This window comes from Synchiropus splendidus, chromosome 7 (genome assembly GCF_027744825.2).
Source record: "Synchiropus splendidus isolate RoL2022-P1 chromosome 7, RoL_Sspl_1.0, whole genome shotgun sequence".
NCBI classification, from domain to species: domain Eukaryota; kingdom Metazoa; phylum Chordata; class Actinopteri; order Syngnathiformes; family Callionymidae; genus Synchiropus; species Synchiropus splendidus.
The window spans coordinates 22410573-22433106 of record NC_071340.1 but is presented as its reverse complement, the minus strand read 5'-3'; the positions used below and the strand labels follow the sequence as shown (position 1 = coordinate 22433106).

The 22534-nt window shown below is 42.5% G+C and overlaps 1 protein-coding gene across 1 annotated transcript; it reads right to left on the bottom strand.

Moving 5' to 3' along the window:
• Positions 1-245: 245 nt before the first annotated feature.
• Positions 246-21942, bottom strand: specc1la (sperm antigen with calponin homology and coiled-coil domains 1-like a). The gene is made up of 16 exons (XM_053871495.1): positions 21794-21942; positions 13691-13863; positions 13198-13336; positions 11507-13134; positions 10755-10962; positions 10608-10681; positions 9317-9492; positions 8956-9119; positions 8628-8746; positions 8114-8204; positions 7475-7564; positions 6201-6360; positions 5991-6093; positions 4052-4168; positions 3911-3970; positions 246-2498 (listed from the first exon to the last, which is right to left on the bottom strand). Exons 2-16 carry the CDS (start codon positions 13814-13816, stop codon positions 2409-2411), a joined length of 3345 nt encoding a protein of 1114 aa, XP_053727470.1. The 5' UTR covers positions 13817-13863; positions 21794-21942; the 3' UTR covers positions 246-2408.
• Positions 21943-22534: the final 592 nt, after the last annotated feature.

Here is a 22534-nt window from a genome sequence, read left to right as displayed (position 1 = left end):
ACTAGTAAACAAATCATATTTTTTAAATTATATTTCTATGAACACATATTTCCCACCCTTTTCACCCAGAGTTGAGCACGCTACGTTGAGCATTTATTTAAAAAAAAAAAAACACTCTAAACACATTTTGACGTCAGAGGTCAAATGACTGCTTTAAAAATATCACGTGGAAACAGCTGATGCTTTCAAAGTTCAACCCGATTCACAATGAGGACAAAACAGGAAGTGATTTTCAACATTTTTATAACAACATAAAACCACTCATTCATTTAATACTGTAGTTACTCCCTTTATACACACAAACACACACAGGCACACGCGTTACCGGACCACTTCAGCACTGCATTGACTTACAGAGAAGTCCAACAGAAAAAGAAACTGCGATGAAGAAGATCCACTCGGGAAACAATGCACTCTTTGCTTACAGCACCACCACACACAGGCCGACAGTGTGAGGCGCCCGTCACAGCTACATCACGCGGAGGTGGAATGTGCACCCCCCGGGTCTGTGGCCAGCTGTCTGGTCTCTCCTCAGCATGCAGAGGTTGAGTGTTCATCAATCACTCCTGCTCCTGCATTCTGGACCTCAAACGGGCTTGGGATTGTGACGCCGGGATCAAAACACATTCCACCTCCAGCTTCAGGAGGCCTCAGATCTTTCTGCAGCCTTCAGATGATGCTTCTGTGGGCAGTAAAACACACTGGCCAGCGGTGGAAGACCCACTAAAACGCTTGGCTGGTGGACTCGAGCGGCATCGCATATCACACTCCGAGAACTGCAGATGTTTTCAAAGTGGATCACACAGGAAGAGAATGATCGGCTTCTGCGCCTTCATGCATCGCGTCTGTGGTTTGGAAACATGACAGAATGTGCCTGTGATTCATTTGCCACATTTAACACCAACTGGCATCTCACCCAACACATGCAGGCGGGTGCTTCACCAGCTTTCCAAATTCCACTCATCATTAGTCTCTCAACTCAGGCACCTTTTCTTTGAGCTTCTGCTTGAAACATTGTCAGACAGCAACAGGAAATGGGGGTTTCAAACTTTTCAAAAGGAAGACGCTTCTACCGCTGTGCATGTGTGGTGTTCAGTCCATGAAGACTTTTGTATAAATAAACAAGAATGCAGCTACAGTATGTGTGAACACAGCAAATAAATACAGCCACAACTTGGCACACGCAGAGCAGACCTCCCTCTGAATTCAGTTCATTAGCTTTACAATGATGACTCACAGTTGAAGGCAGCAAAAACACCTCACAGATTTGAGCTGGTTTGACATTAAAACAGTTGGTGAATGATGTACAAGTGGTACCATGTTTTAGCTTTTGTGTCGAGCAGCCTCCCTCAAAAGGCTGCTGCGTCTGAAAGCACTGTCAGTAAGACGGAAACACAGATTCACTCTTGAAAGCAGCGTGTTAGGATTCGCTTGTCGAGCTTCACTTCCTTTGTGCTGGGGGCCACCGTGAAGGTTTTCAGAAGGCCCTGGGACAAACCCCCGCTGGGTCGCTCCACACCAGTTACGGGAAGGCGACTCAATTTTGCAAAGCTGATTCAGCAAAAAATCTTAAGGCACTTTTTTTATTGGCTTCAATTCGCGTATCCAACTGAATTAGTCAGTGCTTGGCTCACAGCTGGAGCCAGGAATCTCTAAATCGCTTCAACCACATCCACCTAAGCGTAAATAACCAAGGTGAAAAACGCAAGGCAGCAAAAACCTAAATAATCTTTCGGTGATTATAAGGTAACATGAATATACTGAGTGAAGCTAAATAAGACGCGATGATGAAGACACCTGTGCTTTAACAGTGATGTCAGGTTTCCATGACAACCAACCAATCTCTGTGACATATTTGGTCAATGCTTGAACCTTTAATTCATAAACTTAAGAGGAAACAAGGTGAAGGAGCTTCAGCTTGCCGCATTTAAAATATATATATATGTACAAGTACAAGAAAGAAGAGTCAAGCAGGCACTTGGTCAGCTCAAACACAGGCAAACTCCTGAATACTCTTATCAAACTCAAGAATCCTATTCAGCGAACTCCAACGTGACACTCTATTAGCAGTTAGTCAGAAGCTGTTCCCGGAAAAAGAAGCCCTCCGGGGAGCTAGCATGAAGGCGACGCACTTGCTCGGCCAGTTGGAAGGCACGGGATTAGTTCAGCTAAGTTTCTTCAGGCTCAGTGGCATCAGTGCAACACGCATGACTCGGCCCTTAGTCGGACTACAATAATGGAGAATTCACCAACCACAGACTGAGTGTGGAAGCAGAAACTGTGCCTTGCTGTTTAACTGCTCAGAAATGGATGTGCTCAGTGAGGTATAACAGTCGTGGTGGCGGAATATGAAGGATCCAGGAAGCGTGAGGATTGTCTGACGGTGGCGCAGGAGCAGCTTGGAGAAGTCAGGTCTCAAAGTACTTGTAGATGGCGGTGACGTAGGTCATGACGCTCTGCCAGTCCGGCCTCTCCGTGTGCACCATTTCATTAATGTCCTGCACCAGAGGAAGACGTTAAAGACAGGAAGTAGGGCTCGGCCCAAAACTCACACAGCTTCACTTCAAGTAAACTGTAAAGAATAATATACTAACGCAAATACATCAGAAAGGAAACAGTTGCTGGGTTCTCATGAAAATCCACTGATAAACAAGATAAGCAAAGACAAACATCACCTGCTCACATTAGATCAGTGTGTGTGTGTAAGGGATTGTTTATTCTACTTCGTGTGGACTTGTGGCTGGACCTCACAAGGTCAAGCTTCATTTGAGGATGAAGACTTTATTAAGTTTGTATGAGTCCTGGTAAAGGTTAGCCATGTGACTTGGATGGATAGGTTTAGGGTGAGAGGCTGGGGAAAGGGTTATGGCAATGGGAGGTTCTCACAAAAATAGTCCCCACAGGTCCAAACCTCAGTTTGAGGATGAAGACTTCAAAATAAAGGGGCCATTATAATTGAGTTTAAGTTTGGTCAAGACTTCTGATTAAGGTTAGCCATGTGTTTTGGGTGGTAAGGTTTAGTGTGAGAGGCTGGGGAAAGGGTTATGGCAATGAGAGGTCCTCACAATGTCCCCACAAGGATAGCAATACATATGAGAGTGTGAGTGTGTGTTCTTGGGTGTGTGCCTGCTCGTGCACAGCTATGGAGAGAAAGTGTGCGGAATACAAATAGACAAATACTTCTTTTCACAAGGAAGAGCTTACTGTAACAAATAAAAGTAGTTGGCTATAAATGGAATTTGTCATTGTGGTGAATTAAAAAACACAGTTCACAGTGACTAGGCTCATTTAAATAGGTTCAGTCGATAAGACACTGAAATATACAGCATGAAACAACAACATAGTCGTATTGTAAAAACAGCATGTTTATAAATATTTTACTGTGAAGTCAGCACACTACATGTATGAGCAGAACTGAGGGCTGGTTGATGCTGGACAGCTGTTGCTGACTTAAATCACATTTTTATGACAAAAGAAATGATCTTCATAAACTCCAAATGGATTCCAGCAGAACAGCACCAGTCAAACCTCACAACTTATAGGCGAAATGTTCTCTTGAACGCGACTGTATATGTTCCATCTGCCCGTGTGTCCTCAAAAAAAAGCTCTCAAAATGGAATGTATCACTACACTAGCCAGTCCCACGAAGAAATAACAGTACAGGAGCATCAAAGTGAAAGGGAAAGTGCAGAAAGTAACGTGATAAATCACTCCTTCTGCATCCTTTGACTTTTAACTGCATCTCTGTGCTCATTGCCCTCAAACCTCATTCACGCAGATGGACATCCCCAAAGCTGCACTCTGACAGGCTTCATCATTCAGACCTTTAGGATGCCAAGCTGAGCTGAGAACATTCAGTTCTCATAAATTATTACATGACTAAAATATATTCCAAGCAAAAACATCTTACCAAGGTGCATTTGATCCCAACACTTTCTGCGGCCTGGAAAGCCAGAGTGAAGTTCCTCCTCTGAGGACAAAAGACGTGAACCGAGATGTGAATCATGCTGAATGGGTTCATTCACGGTGGGGCTACCGAGTGTGAGCTTGCCTTGTCTTGGCTGGTCAGTTCCTGGTAAGGGATGTGAGCTGGCAAGTAGGTGTGCAGCACAGCGCAGAACGCCAGGCCATCGTTCCAGCTACTGCTGAAGTTGGTGATGTCGATGTTCTGCAGAAAAAAACGTCCAGTTTACATCAGTTCAATCTGCAGCATGAAACAGATTTGAATGCATTTTATTTTCTTCAGCGTCGACATCGTCCATCAGGCTCCTGCGGCACCGTCGGGATGTTTTCTTATCCTAGGTAGTCTGTCACTCTATGAAGGCCTATTCCCGTCAGGTTAAAATAAAACCCCCCAAGAAACCCCACAGCTGTCAGTGTAAGAGTCCCTCCAAACATTAAGATGGCTGAGGAAAGACAGAATTTTACGTGATTTCAAGATGAACATTTTCTTAATCATGTAAATGCTTTGAGGGTTTCTGGCGCTAATGGCTACACACAAATAACACCAATGAGTATTTTACAAGTTAGAATAGTTTTTTTCTTGTTTTTTTGTGCACTCCACATTTTCATTCCTAAACCTTGGTCACCTGACTCACTTGAATGTTGACTCTTAATAACTATGAGCGTTCATAACCCTTAAGCATGCGTGACAAAAATCACAAGTGCACATGAATCAAAACACTTAACGCCTTTAACCAACAGACTTTGGAAATAAAATTGTATTTAAGGTGTAGTAGACTGCAGGAGGTGACGTTTAAAAAACAGGACAATGACAAGCTACTTTGAGCTTTAGTGCCTGGAAAAAAAAAAGGTCCATACATCGTTCATAACATCGTTTCTGCGACATGAGACTCAGGTGAACTTGGTTTAAACAGGTAGGTCTCGAGTAACTGGTCATGGTCGGTGGCTGTGTGCACAGGCGGGGCTGCTGTCAACATTGGTGTGTGTACAACAGGTATCTGCCAAAACTGTGACAACTATCCAAACGGTTGACTCTCATAGAAAGTCCAGCAAAATCATTGTGTGGCAGCATCATTCTAAAGGTCAGTAACTTTACGTTTCTTAAATATTATTGCTTGCAACCATTACATTCATCGGTTAATCATACATCTAATCCCAAAATCCCATTAGCAGTTGGCAGCAACAGCTCTGAACGTTCTCCGATTCGCATTTACCCTCCTCTCCACGATCAAATGAGTCGATCTTTCAAGCTCTGAACGTTCTCCGATTCGCTTTTACCCTCCTCTCCACGATCAAATGAGTCGATCTTTCAACCCAAACAAACCCACTTACTTTACCCTCACCTTCATCAAGACTTTGACCACAGACCACTCTCCTCCTGCTCTGTTGATAACCTGTCACGCAAGTGTCATTTTCACAAAGAGTTTGTGTTTAATGTTGCTCACTTCCTGGAGAGGACCAAAGGTGCCATGGCAACCAAAACCTCAGAGGCCAAAAACTCCATTACCCACCGTGGTCGATGGCAGACACGCCCGGTGATTGTCGTAAATGTTGTTTCGAGGTCAACGCATTTAGAAACGTGTGAGCCAAGGAGATTATGAAAACAGGCAGCGCAGAAACTCACAGAGGATTAATGATTTTCAATACCAGGACCAACAAAAGACTGAGGCCATTTGAGACTACTGCAGTTGACTGAAGAGCAGATATAAATACTGAAGTCCATGTGACTCTTAATGTTCTCATGCAGCTCAGGTGAGAACAAACAGCGCCGTCATAACTGCACAAGCCAATACACTTAACACCTGGGATGAACCGTTGAGCATAAATCTACATATTGTTGTGCCACGATATTGCACATTTGTAAATATGTTATGATGACTACCTGTTTGCACTAACCATTTTTACTTATTTCTGTTTCAGCACTAACAACTTAAGAGCTTCTGTTCACTTCCAACATGTTTTTGGTGGCTAAATAAGTACAAAACATTTCCCAGTCAGGGATCAGAACATCTGGCTTCAGCACCAACCTGATACCCCTCAGTCTTCTTCTGACACCACTTGAGCAAGGCGTTTCTCTTGGAGCCTCCGTACTCTCTGGCCAGAGCAGACAGCGGGTCCTTTCTCTCCTCTCTTTTATCCAAACGTGCAAGCAAACAGGGACGGGAAAGACTTCATGTCATTATGGCATAGAGATTAGATACTGTACAAATATAAGTAAACATGGTAAAAGGAGTTACCTGAGGCGACTGCGTGCTGTGGGGGTGATGGAGGCGGTGGGGGAGGCCGAGGACAGAGAGAGTGGAGATGAAGCAGCACTCATGGACATTAGTGTGCTGGAGGGGGCTCCGTCTGGTGGAGACATGTCCCTCTTCATCTCCTCACTGCTACGGCGGGACACTAGAGAAGGAAAGATACTGGTGTTCAATTATTGTGAAAGTTATGAATGTACAGTGGACCAATGGTTAGCAGTGCTGCCTCTTAGCAAGAAGGTTCTGGATTCCTTTCTGAGTGGAGTTTGCCTGTCCTCCCTGTGCCAGCTCGGGTTTTCTTCAGGTACTCCAGTTTCCTCCCACATTCTATTCAGTGTGTGAATGGTGTGTGTGACCTGCGATGGACTGGCGACCTGTCCAGGGTGTAGTCCAACTGAAGATGTACAGTACGTACAGTATGTGCGGTGATAATGAGTGAAGGAACATGTCATGTCTGTCACGCTCTGGAGTTGAATCTGGACTAAAGACCACTGAAGGAATCGTCATTCACTTGCATGGTTCTAACTGTTGCTTGGACGTTATAGGACACAAATGAAACACAAAAATATGAATGTCCAGTGACAGTTTTGACAAAATGGGCTATCACTGACCATTTAACATTTTTATTTTTTAGCAATGTAGGTGACCGCCTAGGCCGCAATTTATGTGTGGGTGCACAAGAACCATGCAAGAGTTTTCCCTGCACTAGGGTGCCCTCATTGTCACGTCAACTTGCTGTCATACCTGTTGCGTGTGTCCAAAGAGGCAATGGGGAGGAAGAATGTCTTTTTGTCACTCAACAACGTAAAATTTATATGCTGTTTTATTATTAGTACTTGTGAAGTTTTTTTTTGGTGGGGGTGGGAGTCGCTCAAGGCGCAAATCGAGCCAGGACGAGAGCCATATATATGAGGTGTTTTCATAAAGTCATGTGAAACCTTCTCATTGGTGAAGGGTTGAGCTGTCTCAGTTCATTTCTGGTTAATAAAAGTTTCATCATAAATCTTCCGGATCGTCATTTGCCTGTTCTGTTTCAGCTACTAGCATGGTTTATTACCTTGAGCTATATAAGTGAGCAGGATGTCAGTAGGAACAGGTAGGAACAGGTTTGAGCGGCAGTAAAGTACCATAAATGTTGGTTTATAAGAGTAATTAAATGTTTGGAATATTAATTTGAATATAAAAAACACACAAACATAAGAGTAGGTAGATTGGTAGGTGGTGTAAATGAAGATATATAAACTCCACCAAGAGTTTCCCACCTGAGATTGACTTTGAGGAATCCATGGTGGAGACCCTCTGGATGACGGAAGGGGGGCGGCTGGCCGAAGCTCCCCTGAGGAGGTGGTCAGCTGTGAACACATATATACACTCTTTACATCACATACAGCATGGGTGGTTTCTATAAGAGACTTCCTCTGAAATGAGATGCACTGGGGTCAGATAGAAGACACATTCCAGTCCCTCTGACTTCAGGGAACGCTGAGCAAACTAGCACCAAATGAAAAAACAATAAATCAGAGGAGAGTCAACTCTGACGATGGAGAAATCTGCACGTCCACATGAAACACTTGACATGATCTCTGGCGAGTAACAGCAGAGGGATGAGTCGCTTCATGTGGGGGCTCATTAGTCTCCCTTCCACAACTGATCTGGTGTTGTAATGAAAGCGATAACAGTTTAGACAAAAGCTTCCAGAAGCAGCTCCCTTGGGAAAACTGTCTGTCAGTGTGTCACACCGGGAAACACGGGCGTCACGTATCAAATCGAGCAGCAGACCGTCAAACTACGGGCTCCTCAAACACGAATCTAATCTGTGTACTAAATCTGGTGAAATTCCACTGTAGTACCGACCAAATACAATAAAACAGTGTATATATTTTCAAATGAGCAAGCCTCACATGACATGGTGATATCCGAGTAGTTGGATCTCTTGTCACTCAAGGAGGAGAGCGGTTTGGACGCTGACAAGGAACCACTCACAGAGTGTCTCTGCAAAAGAAGACATTAATAAATTAATGATTCACTAACATGAGCCCATCAGCACAAATAAAAAAGTGCAAATATACTTTGCCACAGTGTTTAAAAAAATCAATAATAATAAGAGCATGGAACAACAAAGTTTGGCATATGCATAGAGGTAAATAAATAATAGAAGACCTGATTGTTATGAACCAAAACCAAGGGATGTGACAGAATATAAACACACATTTTAGACTCTTTTAGACTTAAGTTAGATTTTTCCTGTCAAAAACCATCTTGTTCAGCAAAAGCGTTGGAGACCAAGTGTCTAACCATCTTAAGATATGTGGCAATTATGATGACTTTAAACAAAATAATTGCAGTTTAATTGTTACTCTAGCCAAATGCCACAATGATGCACCCATAAGAGAAGGTCCTGAACTCTTGTGGTACCTGTATTGGCGACACTGCAGCTGCAGGTGGGGTCTTCATGGGGCTCGGGCTGAGGGGGGTGCGTGGTAGTGGGGCCGCAGCTGCTGTTGGGGCCACAGCGGCACCATTGGTGGGTGGACCTGAATTAAGAGACGTGAAGCAGCTGTAATCATTTATAAAACCTCTAACTTCATAAGCAGAAGTAAGACACCAGTGCCATGTCAAATGACTCCCATAGATGTTTGATTGATTCGTCCAGATTGGCTTGGGTATGTAAAACTCAAAATCCAAAGCAATATAGGCGCCAAAAAAGTTTTTCTCAACAACAAACACGGGTGTAGTGTTTCACCTTGAGAGGCACTGTCGAAGCTCTTAATTAACGTTTTGACGGTGGGTGACGGCTCCGATGAGGTGGAGGATCTTCTGCTGAGACCCATTCCTTGTCTGAGCGCAGCCAGATCTCGTTCCACTGCGTTCATGTAGTTGTACACTCTGCCTCTCTCCTCCTCCTGCCTGGAAGACCATTCAGAATTTAGCCAACACAGCCTGATGGAAGTGCCAGTGGAAATCGAGATGCCTTTATCTAATCTATTCTAACAAGCAACGGGTTTCAGGGAAAGAGCTACAAATAATCAGCAAGTGTTTAGAAACAGAAGACGGATGATGTCGACGCGACCGTGGACTTCCTCCAAAAATTCTAAGGGTCTTACTTGCGGCTCTTGACCTCATCCAGCTCTTTGCTGAGCTTCTCATTCTTCTCCTGAGCTTCCTGCAGCCGCCTCCGCAGATCTCCGATCTCCTCCTGAGCCTCGGACTTGATGTCATTAGCTATGACAACCGCAGTTTGCAGGTCGGCCTGGAACTGTCGCCACTCCATTGACTCCTCCTGTCAATTAGAAATATATTATGGGCAACAGATCAAGACTGGAGACCTGTTAATCCAGCTCGCCGGCATCAAATGCTTGTGAATTGCTAATTGCATGACAGCCTCTCATCCAAACTGAACCTTACTTATCAAGACAAGAAAGTGTTGTTAGGTTAAATTCATCCAAGGCACTTCTGATCTTGCTAACTGCAACTAAAGCTTGATGAAGTACATAAAATAAAACATCCACCCTACATCCGCCCTGACACTTTAAAATTTGTTTAAGCTTTGAAATGAACTGGACAAAAAACACAGAAACTCCATATTTACTGTTGACCCACATAGCATCTCTCTAAAGATGAGGAGGATTACAATATTTCCATTTTACTGATACACTTATCAAGTAGTTGTATTGATAAAAAATAAATATTAATAAAAATAAAAACAATATGACCAATAAACATTTTAGTTATTGTTTTTTTTCTGCACCACTCTTCAAACAGATGATTTAAAGAATGCTCAATCACTATGACAGCAACTCTTTATTGTCCCCTTGAGGCGAACTGTTGTAGTTGCAGCCAGGGCCAGAAATGGTGTGCAGTCAAGGCTCTGAAGATTTGAATCAAATGTTGAAGCCGGTTTACACTGTTTTTGGGGGGTTCTTATCCATTTTCTTCTTATCTATTTTAACCAGTGTAATTGCTGTGTGACTTAAGCATGTACTCATTCTTGTTTATCCACCAACCACCCAATTCGAAGACGAATTCATATCAGACCATGACAGCATCATAAACTCCACAGCAGTCAGAGTTGGGTAAATACTCAGAATAGGAAAAAATCTGTCACTCCAACTGTAGTTTTGCTGTTGTAATTGTGTTACCATTAAAACACTGGTTGTTCGTCTTTCCTTCCTGCTTTTGACAGCTCACACTGCAGTCACACATTTTAATGTTTCAAAGAGGAAACAAATTGTCATTTTGACACCATCGTCTCCCCACCCCCAAGTGTTTAATTCTACTTAGACAAGAGATAAAGTCGATTAATCATCTGAAACACAAAGTGATTTTGTTCTTTCTATCTGAAGTGAAGATGGCATCCAAATTCTGACAGGGACACAAAACCAGCAACACACTTACCCTTAGTCGGCGGTGCAGAATCTTTATTTCTCTCTCCATGTCGTGCTTCTGGTCCTGAAGCTTCTTCACAGAGTCTGGGTGAAAACACAAACAGTCTTACACTTATTAACACATGAATGTGTTTTCGTACGCAGGGGTCACACTCACTCTCAAGGTCAGTGATTATGAGGTTGTCATGCAGCTTCAGAGCTCGGTGCTGCTCCACCTCGTCCTCTAGCTCAAAAATGGTTTCCTTCATGTCACCGATCTCCGTCTCCTTCTCCTGCAGGTCAATTCGCTGCTTCTCCAAGGCTCGCTCCCGCTCAGTCAGTTGCTGCTGCACCCGCTCTTGGAAGTCTCTATATTCCCTGTCGAGCTGCACAGAAGAAAAGAAAACACATTCAGGGCAACAACCAAGAACATAACACATGCAAAGACACAACGGATTGCCTGAACATGTGTGATACTCATACTGTCTCTGACAGTTGGAAAAAAATTAAGTTTGCACTCAATATATTGTATCAAAGGTAGAGTGGGCATGTGCCCTATAATTCAAGAGGTAGCTTACCCAAATTGTTTTTAAAAGTCTACTGTTGAATTTGTGTGGGGCATTAAAGGCTTATATGCATTAATTTTTAAGGTTTCTGCTCTTCAGCATGAATATTAGAACTGACCATGAAGTGATTCCAAAAGATGTTCTGAGTTTCCCCAGATTTTAGTTATCATTTGGTGAGTAAAAAAATGTTTTGCTTCTTATAGGTCTAATTTTGGGAAGTGACTTGATTCATCTTTCAGTTCAACTTCCTATTGGTAACATACGTTGGCACCATCGTTTGCAAGAGGAAAAAAAAACATGAATAAAAGCAGCTATTCTTGCATGTAAAAACAGTATGGTGTGCGAATGTTGAGGAAGAACTGACCTTAGTGAAAGCTTCCTGCAACTGGACCAGTTCATTGTGAGCTTGTTCCATCTTTTCCTGCATCTTTACAGCCTTGGCCTCAGCCTCCTCCTTGGCCAACCGCACACCCTCCAGCAGCTGGCAGATATCATTCTTGTCTCCCGCTGTGTGAAGCGAGTACAGCTCGGCAACCCTCTGACGCTCCTGCTCCAGCTGAGTTCGACATCGGCTCAGCTCTGCCTGATCGTTGCTCACTGTTAGCTTGTACTCGTCGAGCGCAGCTGCCATGGCGAGGCGCCCTTGTCTCTCGGACTCCATGATTCGCTCCATTTGATGGTTCCTCTCTTTCAGCGCTCCAATCATCTCCTGAGCTTCGGCGTTGTCCTGCTCGGCCATCTTCAGTGTGTTTGACAGATGTTGTTGCACCCCCAGCAGCTGCTCTCTTTCAAAGCGAGCATTATCAGCCAGATCTGTGTATCGCTGCTCTAACTCCATGTAACGTCCACTCTTGATGTCCTCCTCCAGCACGTATGATATATGATGGTCATCCAACAACGAGCGCAGATACTCGATCTGTCGACCGTAGAGCTCCAACTTATCACTTTGTTGGCACAACGAGTCCATGAGAATGACCTTCTCCTCACCAAGCCGTTCATTTTCTCCATTTAGCTCCTGGGTGATCTGCTGCAGGTCGGCCAGTTCCTGCAGCGTAGCCTGGAGTTCCTCAGCAGTGCTGTGCTGGTTCTCTTCCATCTGATGTATGCGCTCAGTCAGACAGGCGACTGACACTTCACTAGCATTGCCGCTGCTACCGCGACGTGAGTGTTCCATATTGGAAGGACACTCTGACTCGGACGAAGAGGAAGCTCCAGAAGGGGCGTCCAGAGCATCGTCGCTGGAAGTCACAGCCTGATAGACCTCGCTAGACTCACTATCAAGGTTGTCCACAGAACCCCCATGCTGGTGTCCAGTGAGGAGATCCTCTAGAGACCCTGGCGCTGAACCTTCCACAGAGGAGGTCAATGTACCTGTGCCCCCACCATCGCTCTGACCGCTGCTTGGCGCCAGGTCTGGGCTCAGGGAGGCGTAGTTGAAGAGCTTGTCTGAGGCATCCAGGCGCTGCTCCAGAGAGAATCCTAAGGCATTGAGGCGGTCCTTCAGCATTCTGTTCTCGCTTTTCAACAGGTTGAGCTCCTCTCGGATGGTGTGGTTCTGGTCTTGTAAGAGCAATAGAGTTGACTCCACGTCGGCCGCAGTAATGGCTGAAACGTGGGGCTTTTCTTCCTCTCCGGGCGCTTCTGGCTGGGCCTCCTTCCCTCCCAAACCAAGCTGAGCTCTCATGTCTCGAAGCTCACTGCGAAGGTGAAGAATCTCCACGTCTTTGCTTTTAGCTAAACCCAACAGGTCCTTGACTTTGGCCTCCAACACGACTTTATCACTAATCTGACCCTCTGATTTGGACTTACTCATGCGGCTTTCAGATTCCGCCAAAATCTGGCTGCGAGAGCGTTTCCCTGAAGCCCCATCACCTGCTGCCGTTGCTGAAACTAGCTGCTTTTTGTTCGTAGAAGCTCTGGAAGATCGAAGACGATCTCTGGACGAACTTGGCTCTTTTGCAGTTGAGGAAGTCGCACGTTTTGATGAAGTGCCTTTGAAAAGCCAGACAACTGAGGTTCAGAAATGAAAAACAAACATTTTCATTTTCAGAATACCTGTGGAAGTCTTCTGCTTGCTTTCTTGAGTGCTGGCATTAGTACCGATGGAGGTGGTTCTCTTGGATTTGGAGACCGCGCTGTTTGAAGCAGGATTACCTCCAGCCATAGCTGCTAAAAGGTCATCGTTGCTTTTCACCTGTAGATATCAAAAAGTTCACATTAAGGGACAAACAATGGATAAAAAAAACAAAACAATCTTAGCACACTTCGGGAACAAACGTCACCAACAGATCATAATTCCGACCTGCACTAACATATTGACAACTTGTTAAGTGATAATTAGCATCTTGTTCAGCACATCTATATTCAACCCCAAAATGGCAACAAAGAGTACACAACATCACTACTGCTTATTATCAGCTGTTAAGAAAGTAACTACTTTATATGTACTGTAGGTAATCTGCATTGCCTAATCTGCAGTGTCATCAATAACTGCACTATACTTTGGATAAGATGGAGAATAAATAAATAAGTAAATAAGGTGGCCAACCTTAGACAATGGGGCGCCGCCACTTGTCTTTGTAGCAGGTTTTCCAGGGCCACTGGAAGTGGTGGACTCGGCTTTTCCTCGATCGTTGCCCACCTTACTCACCGCTGGTCGGACCGACTTCTTCATTGTGAGATCTCGGGCACAGATGCATTTACAGATCACTGTAAATTACACTGTAAAATACAAATCAGAATGAGGATTGAGCTTCTCTGCAAAGTCTCAACACATTTTCCTCTAAAGTGAAAATAATTCTCTCCAGTTCCAGCAAGCAGGCTTTTTCGACTGACTATAAAAAGACTGTTATGTCTAACAATGTCTGTCATTTACCTCATTATATTCTAAAGCAGAGAATACGTTTGTATTAAATTTCAGCATATTGAAATAAACTGAAACACAGATGATGCTACTTCCATTCTGTATATTTTCAGCATGCATTTACAAGTGTGACTACATACTTCAAATTGAAGATTCCATGCCGTGGACATGCACAATAAAACTAAGTAAACAAGCACAAATCAGTTGAGGTCAATATTAATTGCATTTTGTCTTTTTAAGTTGAGTTATTGAAGGACATGGGGTTCCTCTTCCAACACAAAATTGCCATTCAAGTTACTTCAGCTTAAAAAAACAACAACACTGATTTAAATATACTTTTTCTTCCTATTGCATTGCATAATTTGAAAGCACATTTCTCAAGTTGCCAGGGGAAATTTTCAATTTTCTATATTTAATCAATGAGCAATGTATCAGAGAAAACTATAGCGCAAACCCCCACTAGGGGACACTGTTGTGCACGTAAAAGCCCTCAGTTTCACCATGGAGGGGGAACGCTACAAAGCAGTATCTATGTGGGTGGTTGCTGCCGTAAATATACATTTATTTGCATGAGGAATGTTTTCTTTACTCGCACACAGACAAAGATGGGCATAGAAGGACTTCTCCCTCCACTACACTGGTCAGAACCATAACTGGTCAAAACACTTTTTTCCAGGTCAAAGAAAAAGCTTAGACTAACAACTGCTGTCATAGTTTGAGGCGGAAATAAATGGACAGTTACCAGGCAACTGCTACGTTACATTAAATCTCACAGACAGGAAATCACTGGATGCTATGTTTGTACAAGATTTTCTGATAACAATTCACAGTCCGAGCTTCTTTAAACAACTCGATGACCAGGAAAAGATAAAGAAAAGAGGTGAATCGCCATCCTGCTTTGACGGGATACATTTCAAAATGTTGTTGAATTAGGAACAGATGATACACTTGTTAGCAAAGCAGGAGTTAACTGCTGCCTTCACTCCAATAAACTGTGTGCAATTGGCAAGAGCGAGGTGTTGACTCTGGCTTTTGTGAAACAACTGAAATGTGCACATAAAAACACACGAGAGGCTTTCTTCAGTAATGTTCCCTGTTCCCATTTTGTGTCCAGGTTTGATGAGAACCTGATGCTGGAACACCAACACGAGGGATTCACAGGACAAACGGAGACAAAGAGCAAGTACTTTTTGAAAGCCCCAGTGCATTTCTCAAAAAGTGTATTCATTGTAAACAGGAAACCCAATTATACTCAATCAGAGCAGTGTCACTAATGTCTTGTTTTGGTATGGAAACAAACAAAACCATAAATTGGCTGTAAATACGGCACTAAATCAAACACATGAGAAACGCAGGCATAAGCACAAATGTCCTGACAGAGCTATTGCTAGTATCTAGGTCCAGTGTGCGCAGCAGAAATGAATCAATACTTTAATCAGGTCTGTCGAACTCCAAAAACATCAGACTTTAGTTGGACTTCTGCTGCTCTCCAACGCTCTCTAACCAATTTCTTATGCACAGGTGTTACTTGACAAGTCCTCAAAATCACCCACTTAAAGTGGCACTACATTTGCTTTCGGAATGTGTAGCCACATACGTTTAATGTGTTTAGCAAACAACCACTTGTAAGAACTGTATATTGCAGCATGACACCACATCAGACATTAGCTTAAACCCTGTCTGGCAAGAGAAACAAGCTTAAAACTGATGTCATGGAAACACGGAGGAAAGCCCAAATAATAAGGAGCGTGGCAACAGTAGAAGTCGTGATGATGGTTTCATGATTGAAAAAAGCCAAAGCAACAGCTTGAGTTCAAGCATTTGCACTTGGATTAGTAAGTAGAGAGTGATCCAATTATAAATTACTTCAGAAAGCAATAATTATGACCAAATTCTAAGTATTCATCATCATAACTTCCCAGCACTGCCATTGCTTAATATTAAAGAATCATACTGTGTCTTTATACTCACCATTAACTTATGTATCATCACTTGAACATAGTAGGCCTGGGAGATATTTCGATTTTCTCTATGAATTTGAGACTCGATTTAAAAAAAACAACAAAAAAAACTTTTTTGTTTTGTTTTTACTCCGCATTTCAGTGAAACATGCTGTCTAAACAGACACTCCTTCAAGGTTCTGACTCAACAACAGAATGATTATATGGATGTGAATCAATGCATCAATCAATGCACACGCACAAGCTTACATGTGGTGAATAAACCAAACACTCCTTGCCACACTTAACTCTGGACTGCGGAAAGAGTGCTGGAGTAGAGAAGAAATCTTTTTTTTTTTTTTTGATTGGCCAAGTCAAACAGGTGAGGCGAAGAGGAGAGTGCAGACATGGTGGAATGAGTGGAGACAACTGGAAGGAGTGAGGGTTAGTGGTAGTACAGTAATCCAATCTATCCGACTCCTATGAATGAGACTCAAAAGCACTTGCCTGAAGAGACACATTGCTGCTTACAATACTTGTCTGAATCTTCTTTCTTTCATAGACTGGACATAAAAAATTGAGACAACGAGGACACTGCATACTGTTTGTATAAAGCTATTCAAGTGCAAGAAGCGCAGCATACACTGTGGCAGTTTGAAAAAATGAAACCAAGTAGCTAAAGCTACTTTTCAACTCTTAACTCTTGGTAATGACGGGACCTTCCTCTTGTCTTTCAGTTCACCACTGTAAAGCAGAGCCCAAACACCAGTGGACGCTGACTTTCAAAGCAGAAATCGGGGGATCACAGCCCAACTACAGCACAATGCTTGCATTATGTTGTGGAAACCTAAAACCCTTCAAAGGCGTCTGGTGAAAGGTCAGCATCAGAGCTGTGGGAAGGGACAATCATAATATTGTCTGCACTTCGTGGCACGTTGTGCATAATCATTCTAACAAGAGATTAAGCTTATCTTAGTATTTATACTTTTTATTTACAAAGCATTTAATAAAACAACTCATGTAATAAGGCATACTTTATGTTCAATGAACCTGAACTTGAAAAAATGTTCATGGAAATCTTCATTATGTCTTCAACAATTTAGCGCAAATTGGACACAAAGTTATTCAGTTTGTGTTGATAACATGTGATGTGCCCTACACTAGCGCTCTAAAATCAACCTGCCAAATCTATTGACCACACTAATAGCAGCCGAGCAAACACGTGCCACATACCATCACATGGTGGACAGTTGTGTGGGGGTTTACAGAGAGGCTGACTGCAAACAATAGGAACAATCACGGCTGCCTCATTGGGAGGAAATAACAAAAACTGTGTTGCATCACTGTCTCTCTACTGTACAGACCTGAGGGTGCCGGACCGGAGCTAAAAACAAAGCGAGCAGTCGGGTCGTAACCAACTGCAAAAGCCGGGGCAACTGCAATATCTGCTCAATATACAGCACATATAAAACACACACAAGTTTAAGGTTATTTAAACACAATGATGCCTATTTTAGATGACAGTCGACTGTTGTCAACTTTAGGCATCACCTCTCAGTTTTAAACTTGCATTGAACTCCTTCCTCCATGACTGAAGATTAACCAGGTTACCAAGAGCTTTGCCGTTTGGCTATTCTCTCTCTTCAACAACATTCTTCATTACGGAGTGTACATGAAATTGAGTTTCAACTTTTGACAGAAATTGCCATCACAATTCTCAATAAAGACTTGAATAGAACATGGAATTGGACTTTAAAGAAGGCGTTACAAAATCACTACAGTTTTAATTTGAATGACTGATGTTGACTATTGTCAGGATTCGTACATCACACACCGTTTCTTCCTTCACACATATTTCAATGACAGTCCACAGAATGCTTGTGGGGAGTACCTTCACCAATGCACACCCATAATCCTGCATGCTGGTCCTTTAATCTGCATCCAAACCAATGGTTCTGATACCATTCAATTATGACATTATAGTTAAAAAAAAAAAACATCTTTCATCACCAACCTGTGTTTATGTGATTTCTCAAATCTGGACTGTCTTTGCTCCACCGTCTGTGTTAGCGTGTGCATGTATCCATAACACATGTTAAAACCGTTCAGGGCGTTTTCTCCAAAAACTGACATGTGTTCTCGAAAACCGGCCAGTTTTCTGAGCAGCAGAAAGTGTGTCACTGCAGATGTCTGAAAGTAAGTGCTGCTCACTGGAACGGTGAATTCTGATTGGGTATAAATAGGCATGAGAGCAGTGGGCTTGAAACCAGAAGGACTTTTAAATGGGTCAGCGAGTTGTCTGACGTTATAAAATGAAGACTTTAATTGAAGTAGGAAATAAAATTGAAGCTTGGAATCATTGTGAAATGTTAACGCAGACAAGACTTAAATTTAATATTTCAGAAGATAAAGAGGCTGAAACAAAGGTGGACATATACTTTCCTCCACTTTAAAACATCAACTTGTCTTTCACAAACAACAGCATGGTTGCAATGAGACTACCACTGCCGCTCCAGGAACTACTCCTGTGTTCTTAGTTTGCCCATCCATAATGATAGAGTTACTGTTATCAAATAATAAAGCAATCAGTTCACAGGATGTTCATCCTAAACACCGAACACATGAGATATCTCGGTGGTGAACTTTGGTCAATCAATCACATCCAGTTGAGATCAACGTCTACTGCAATACCAGATAACTGAATTGCATTGGAATCTGAATTAGTGTCTCAGACAACAATCAACTTCGTAATAGCGAATAAAACCTCTCAAGTTAGTGGTGTTAAGCTATAGTGTTAAGAGTGCGGTGAGACTTCCATACTCAAGGAAGCAGCATGCGTGCTACTGCTGTGTGTCTGGGCCGGCGTCTGACGCTGATAACAAAGAAGTGGGGAACTTTAAAGTTTCCATTTGGCACGGAGCCTGCTCCCCTGCTCAGATGTTTGTTTTTATAAAAATGTTTTTTGTACAAATAGATGTTTACAGCTCCTTTTTTTCAAACAAAGCAAGGTGTTATGTCAGTCGAAGGCCAGAAATGGTAGGAGGCGGGGTTATGGCCTGGGAGCAGGCTTTGGACGCCCCGTTTCAGTAGTAATCTTCATCATCATTCAGGTGGACCAACTGTTGACATATTTATTAACTATAAACATTGTCATTAATAGCAGTCCCATCCACACTATATATAGATATTATTAAATATTTCATAATGTTTTCATTGAATGCATGGTGACATTCAGTTCTGCACAAAAATAAGCTGTAGATGGGTAAATCAAAATATAAAGAGAGATACAGTGCAACATTCTATTGTCAGAGAAACCTGTGCCTGCATCTTATCTTCAAAACAAACTAAATGCTATCAGACAAATACTTGATCACATTTAATAACCTTCTTCACTCGGTTTCATAATTTTGTTTTTTATATTAGTAACACTGCAGAAATAAGACAAGACTGTTCTTGAATGGTACAGATCAATAATCAGTCACAGACTAATATTCATCAAAAATTATCCTTGAAAAACAATGAATGGAACATCCTCTCAATCTTTTAAGCAATGCACGTATGTGTGGAAAGTCATTTGCTGAACATGAGCAGCCAACATTGTTTGACAGTCAAGCAAATAAAGACTAATGTCATAATGAGTACATGATCTGACATGTGGCCACAGTGTTGAACACTTGGCAACTTGTCCACGCAGGAAAGAGAAAGCAGCTTGAGCTCCAGAGGCCCATCCTGTCCTACTTCTAATTAAAACAGAGCTGCAGTATTTGATTTGAGCGATCATGAATGCAAAGCATCTGATCCGCGGCCGAACAAAGAGGAACAACCGCACGCACTGTTCTATTTCAGATCAGATGGATGAGGCTGGTGACAAAGAAGAAAGTTAAGGACCAGTAGGGAGTATTGCAGCTCTCATAAATACCCCTTCCTTGCTCCCCATCCTAACTCATGCTTTAACTGCGGGGAGGCACTTCCTTGCCATAACACGAGCTTCCTGTGGTGGCGTCTCCAGTAAAAAAAAAAAAAAAGTAAACCCTACGCGGGGGAGTATGTGTACAAGGACAAGCAGGCACCAGTCTGCCTGAGACAGAGCACACAGTGTTAAACCGCTTATTTGACAAAGTGTCTCACTATTAACTCAAGGTGTCAGATCAGATTTTTATCTGATGAGCCCTAACCCACTTGGAAGGAATAAAACCTGTTACCCTAGCAAGGATGTTGGGCACAGAGCGCACCTAAAAATTTCAGGCCCAAATTCAGAAGAAAAAAGAAATGCTGAATTAGCTATCTATCTCTAGTAATTAAGAGAATTCAAAAATGGTTGGAAAGTTCTGACCTACATAATTGTACTGGAACTAAAACAAAAGCTTCCCAAAGTCTAGTTCCCCCCAAAGACATGCTGTTTCTCAGAAAAGCCTTGATGATGCACCGCCAAGCAGAAACAGTCCATAAGTCATGTCTATGAGACTCAAACTGAAGGAGAGGATGAAATATATCTGGTCCAAAGCTCTTCCAGGAAAAGCTGGGAAACATCTGTGATCACACCTCTTTTCCAGCAGAAAATAAGACACAACACACAACTTAGGAGTGTTTCACCAGACAAAACAAGAAAACTACGCCACATATTTTGAATGTCTGCTACTGAAATCATGTTTATCTAGATTAGAATATTAATCTATTTTTTTAATGCAAAATGAATATTGTTCTACTTCCTATCACTTGTGTCTGAATACTGATAGGGGTGGTGGGTTTTTTTCTCTCCAAGAAGTCTTTCTATTCATTGATCTTTCTCTTCCATTCAAGCAGCGCTGTCATTCCTCCATAGTGATGCTGATGCCAGTTGTAGTGCGTTACGCATTTTTCAGTGGTGAGTTGTGACTTTAAGCGGTTAGTAGGGCATCTGGAGGAGAAGTTTACAACTGAGAGCTGGAGAAACTATTCAGATGACGTCTGCCTCTACTCAATGATGATGACACACACACAGCAGCCTACCATGATACTGAGTTGGTTTCCTTTTGGCTGACACTTTTGCTCAGCTTGACCCTAAAGTGATCCCAAAGTTTGCCTGGAATGAGCATAACCTGACTGATAAATGAAACTGTACGACCTGTAAAAAGGAGAAACGTTGCCTACTCACTGTATCACCATCTTTAAAACAAAATTACAAATGACATCGCCAGAAAATAACTGAGTCGGTAAGCAAGAAGGCACGTACGGAATGTCATTCGTTTGACTTCCTGTTTGAACAGATGCCTTCAAAACAAAAGCTTTATGGCGACAGAAATGACGTGCTCTGATTTTTGTTCCTAAACAAACAAGACAAACCTCCTAAAACAAGGCAAATTCTTGCATATGTTGCACATACCCCTCCAAAAGGCACAACAAATTGTGGAACCAAACTGAGAAGTCACAAGGATACCACGAATAAAGTTGTCTGGGCTTTCCAAGCGACATAGTACGTGGAATGTAAACCATCAAACACAAACGTTTCATGTCGCCACAATTTACGAAAGCTGGATCTTCAAAATATTAACCTAAATTTATCAATATCTCAAACAGAAATGGGATCGAACAGTCACTGTTTAGGTTTATTTTGAAGTTGTCTTAATAAAAGGGGATGATTTCAGGGAGAACATTTAATAACATTTAATAAACCGGCAAAACTACCACATTATATTCGTTTTCCACGCGTTCCTCAAGTTTGTGCTCCAGACGTATCTGTTCCAAGCGCCGGTTACTTTTCTGCCGTATAAACGAGGGCGACGCTGCGGTTGCTAAAGCTAAGCTAACAATGTTAGCCTAGCCGGCAAACACGGACCGCTCCGTCAGGAAGATGACAAAATACACAAACCTGTGGTTCTCCCGACTCCTCGGTCAGACGGCGCCTTGCACATCCATTCACCGGTGCTCTGGGAGCTTATTAAGGCTGCTGGTGTGAGCCGTCGAGGCGGCAGCATCAGTGTGGGCTGCAGCTCGGCGGTGCCGATCCTCTGCCCCCCTCCTCTGGTTGCATCACTTCAGCATCACCCACCGACCCGGGGGACACTTGACTGCCTCAAATATCCACTCGCTTCTGACCTCACATATACTCGGGAGCACGACTCTTTCCTCTCCACTTTCAACTGTATTTCACTCGCCATTAATACGTTGTCTTTGCAGTGAAATTTAACAAATAATAAATGAATTCTCATTACAACATCTATATATTTTTTTATTGTTATTGTTATAACGCAGGAACAAGATACATTCAGGAATAGTGGCTGCAACTTTTGTCCTAATACTAAGATTAAATTTCATGTTGCACAGCAATTTGTGCTTAACTGTGCTTATGATTAGGAGTTTAGTAAATTGACAATCCACAGGATATTTTAACAAACATCATGCATCAAGTGACTCATTTGATAAATTATTTTTTACTTGGTACTGTAATAAGTTTTTATGATACCGTACAAATACGTGTATAAATTGAAAACATTCTAAAGTGTTGTTATGGTTCAAAGTTTTTCTGATATCAATAACTTATATTTAGCATTAGTCGAATTGTTATTGTAAATTATTAATGTATTTATACTGGCACCAACAGCCACATGTG

Bases quoted from the DNA above. Each gene is read 5' to 3' on its own strand.
- specc1la (XM_053871495.1), bottom strand. From the start codon at position 13,816: ATGAAGAAGTCGGTCCGACCAGCGGTGAGTAAGGTGGGCAACGATCGA. The intron at 6,094-6,200 runs GTAACTCCTTTT...TTTGGATAAAAG, and splicing joins ACAGCACGCAGTCGCCTCAG to AGAGGAGAGAAAGGACCCGC. The intron at 2,499-3,910 runs GTAAGATGTTTT...CCTCTGGTGCAG, and splicing joins TTGGGATCAAATGCACCTTG to GACATTAATGAAATGGTGCA.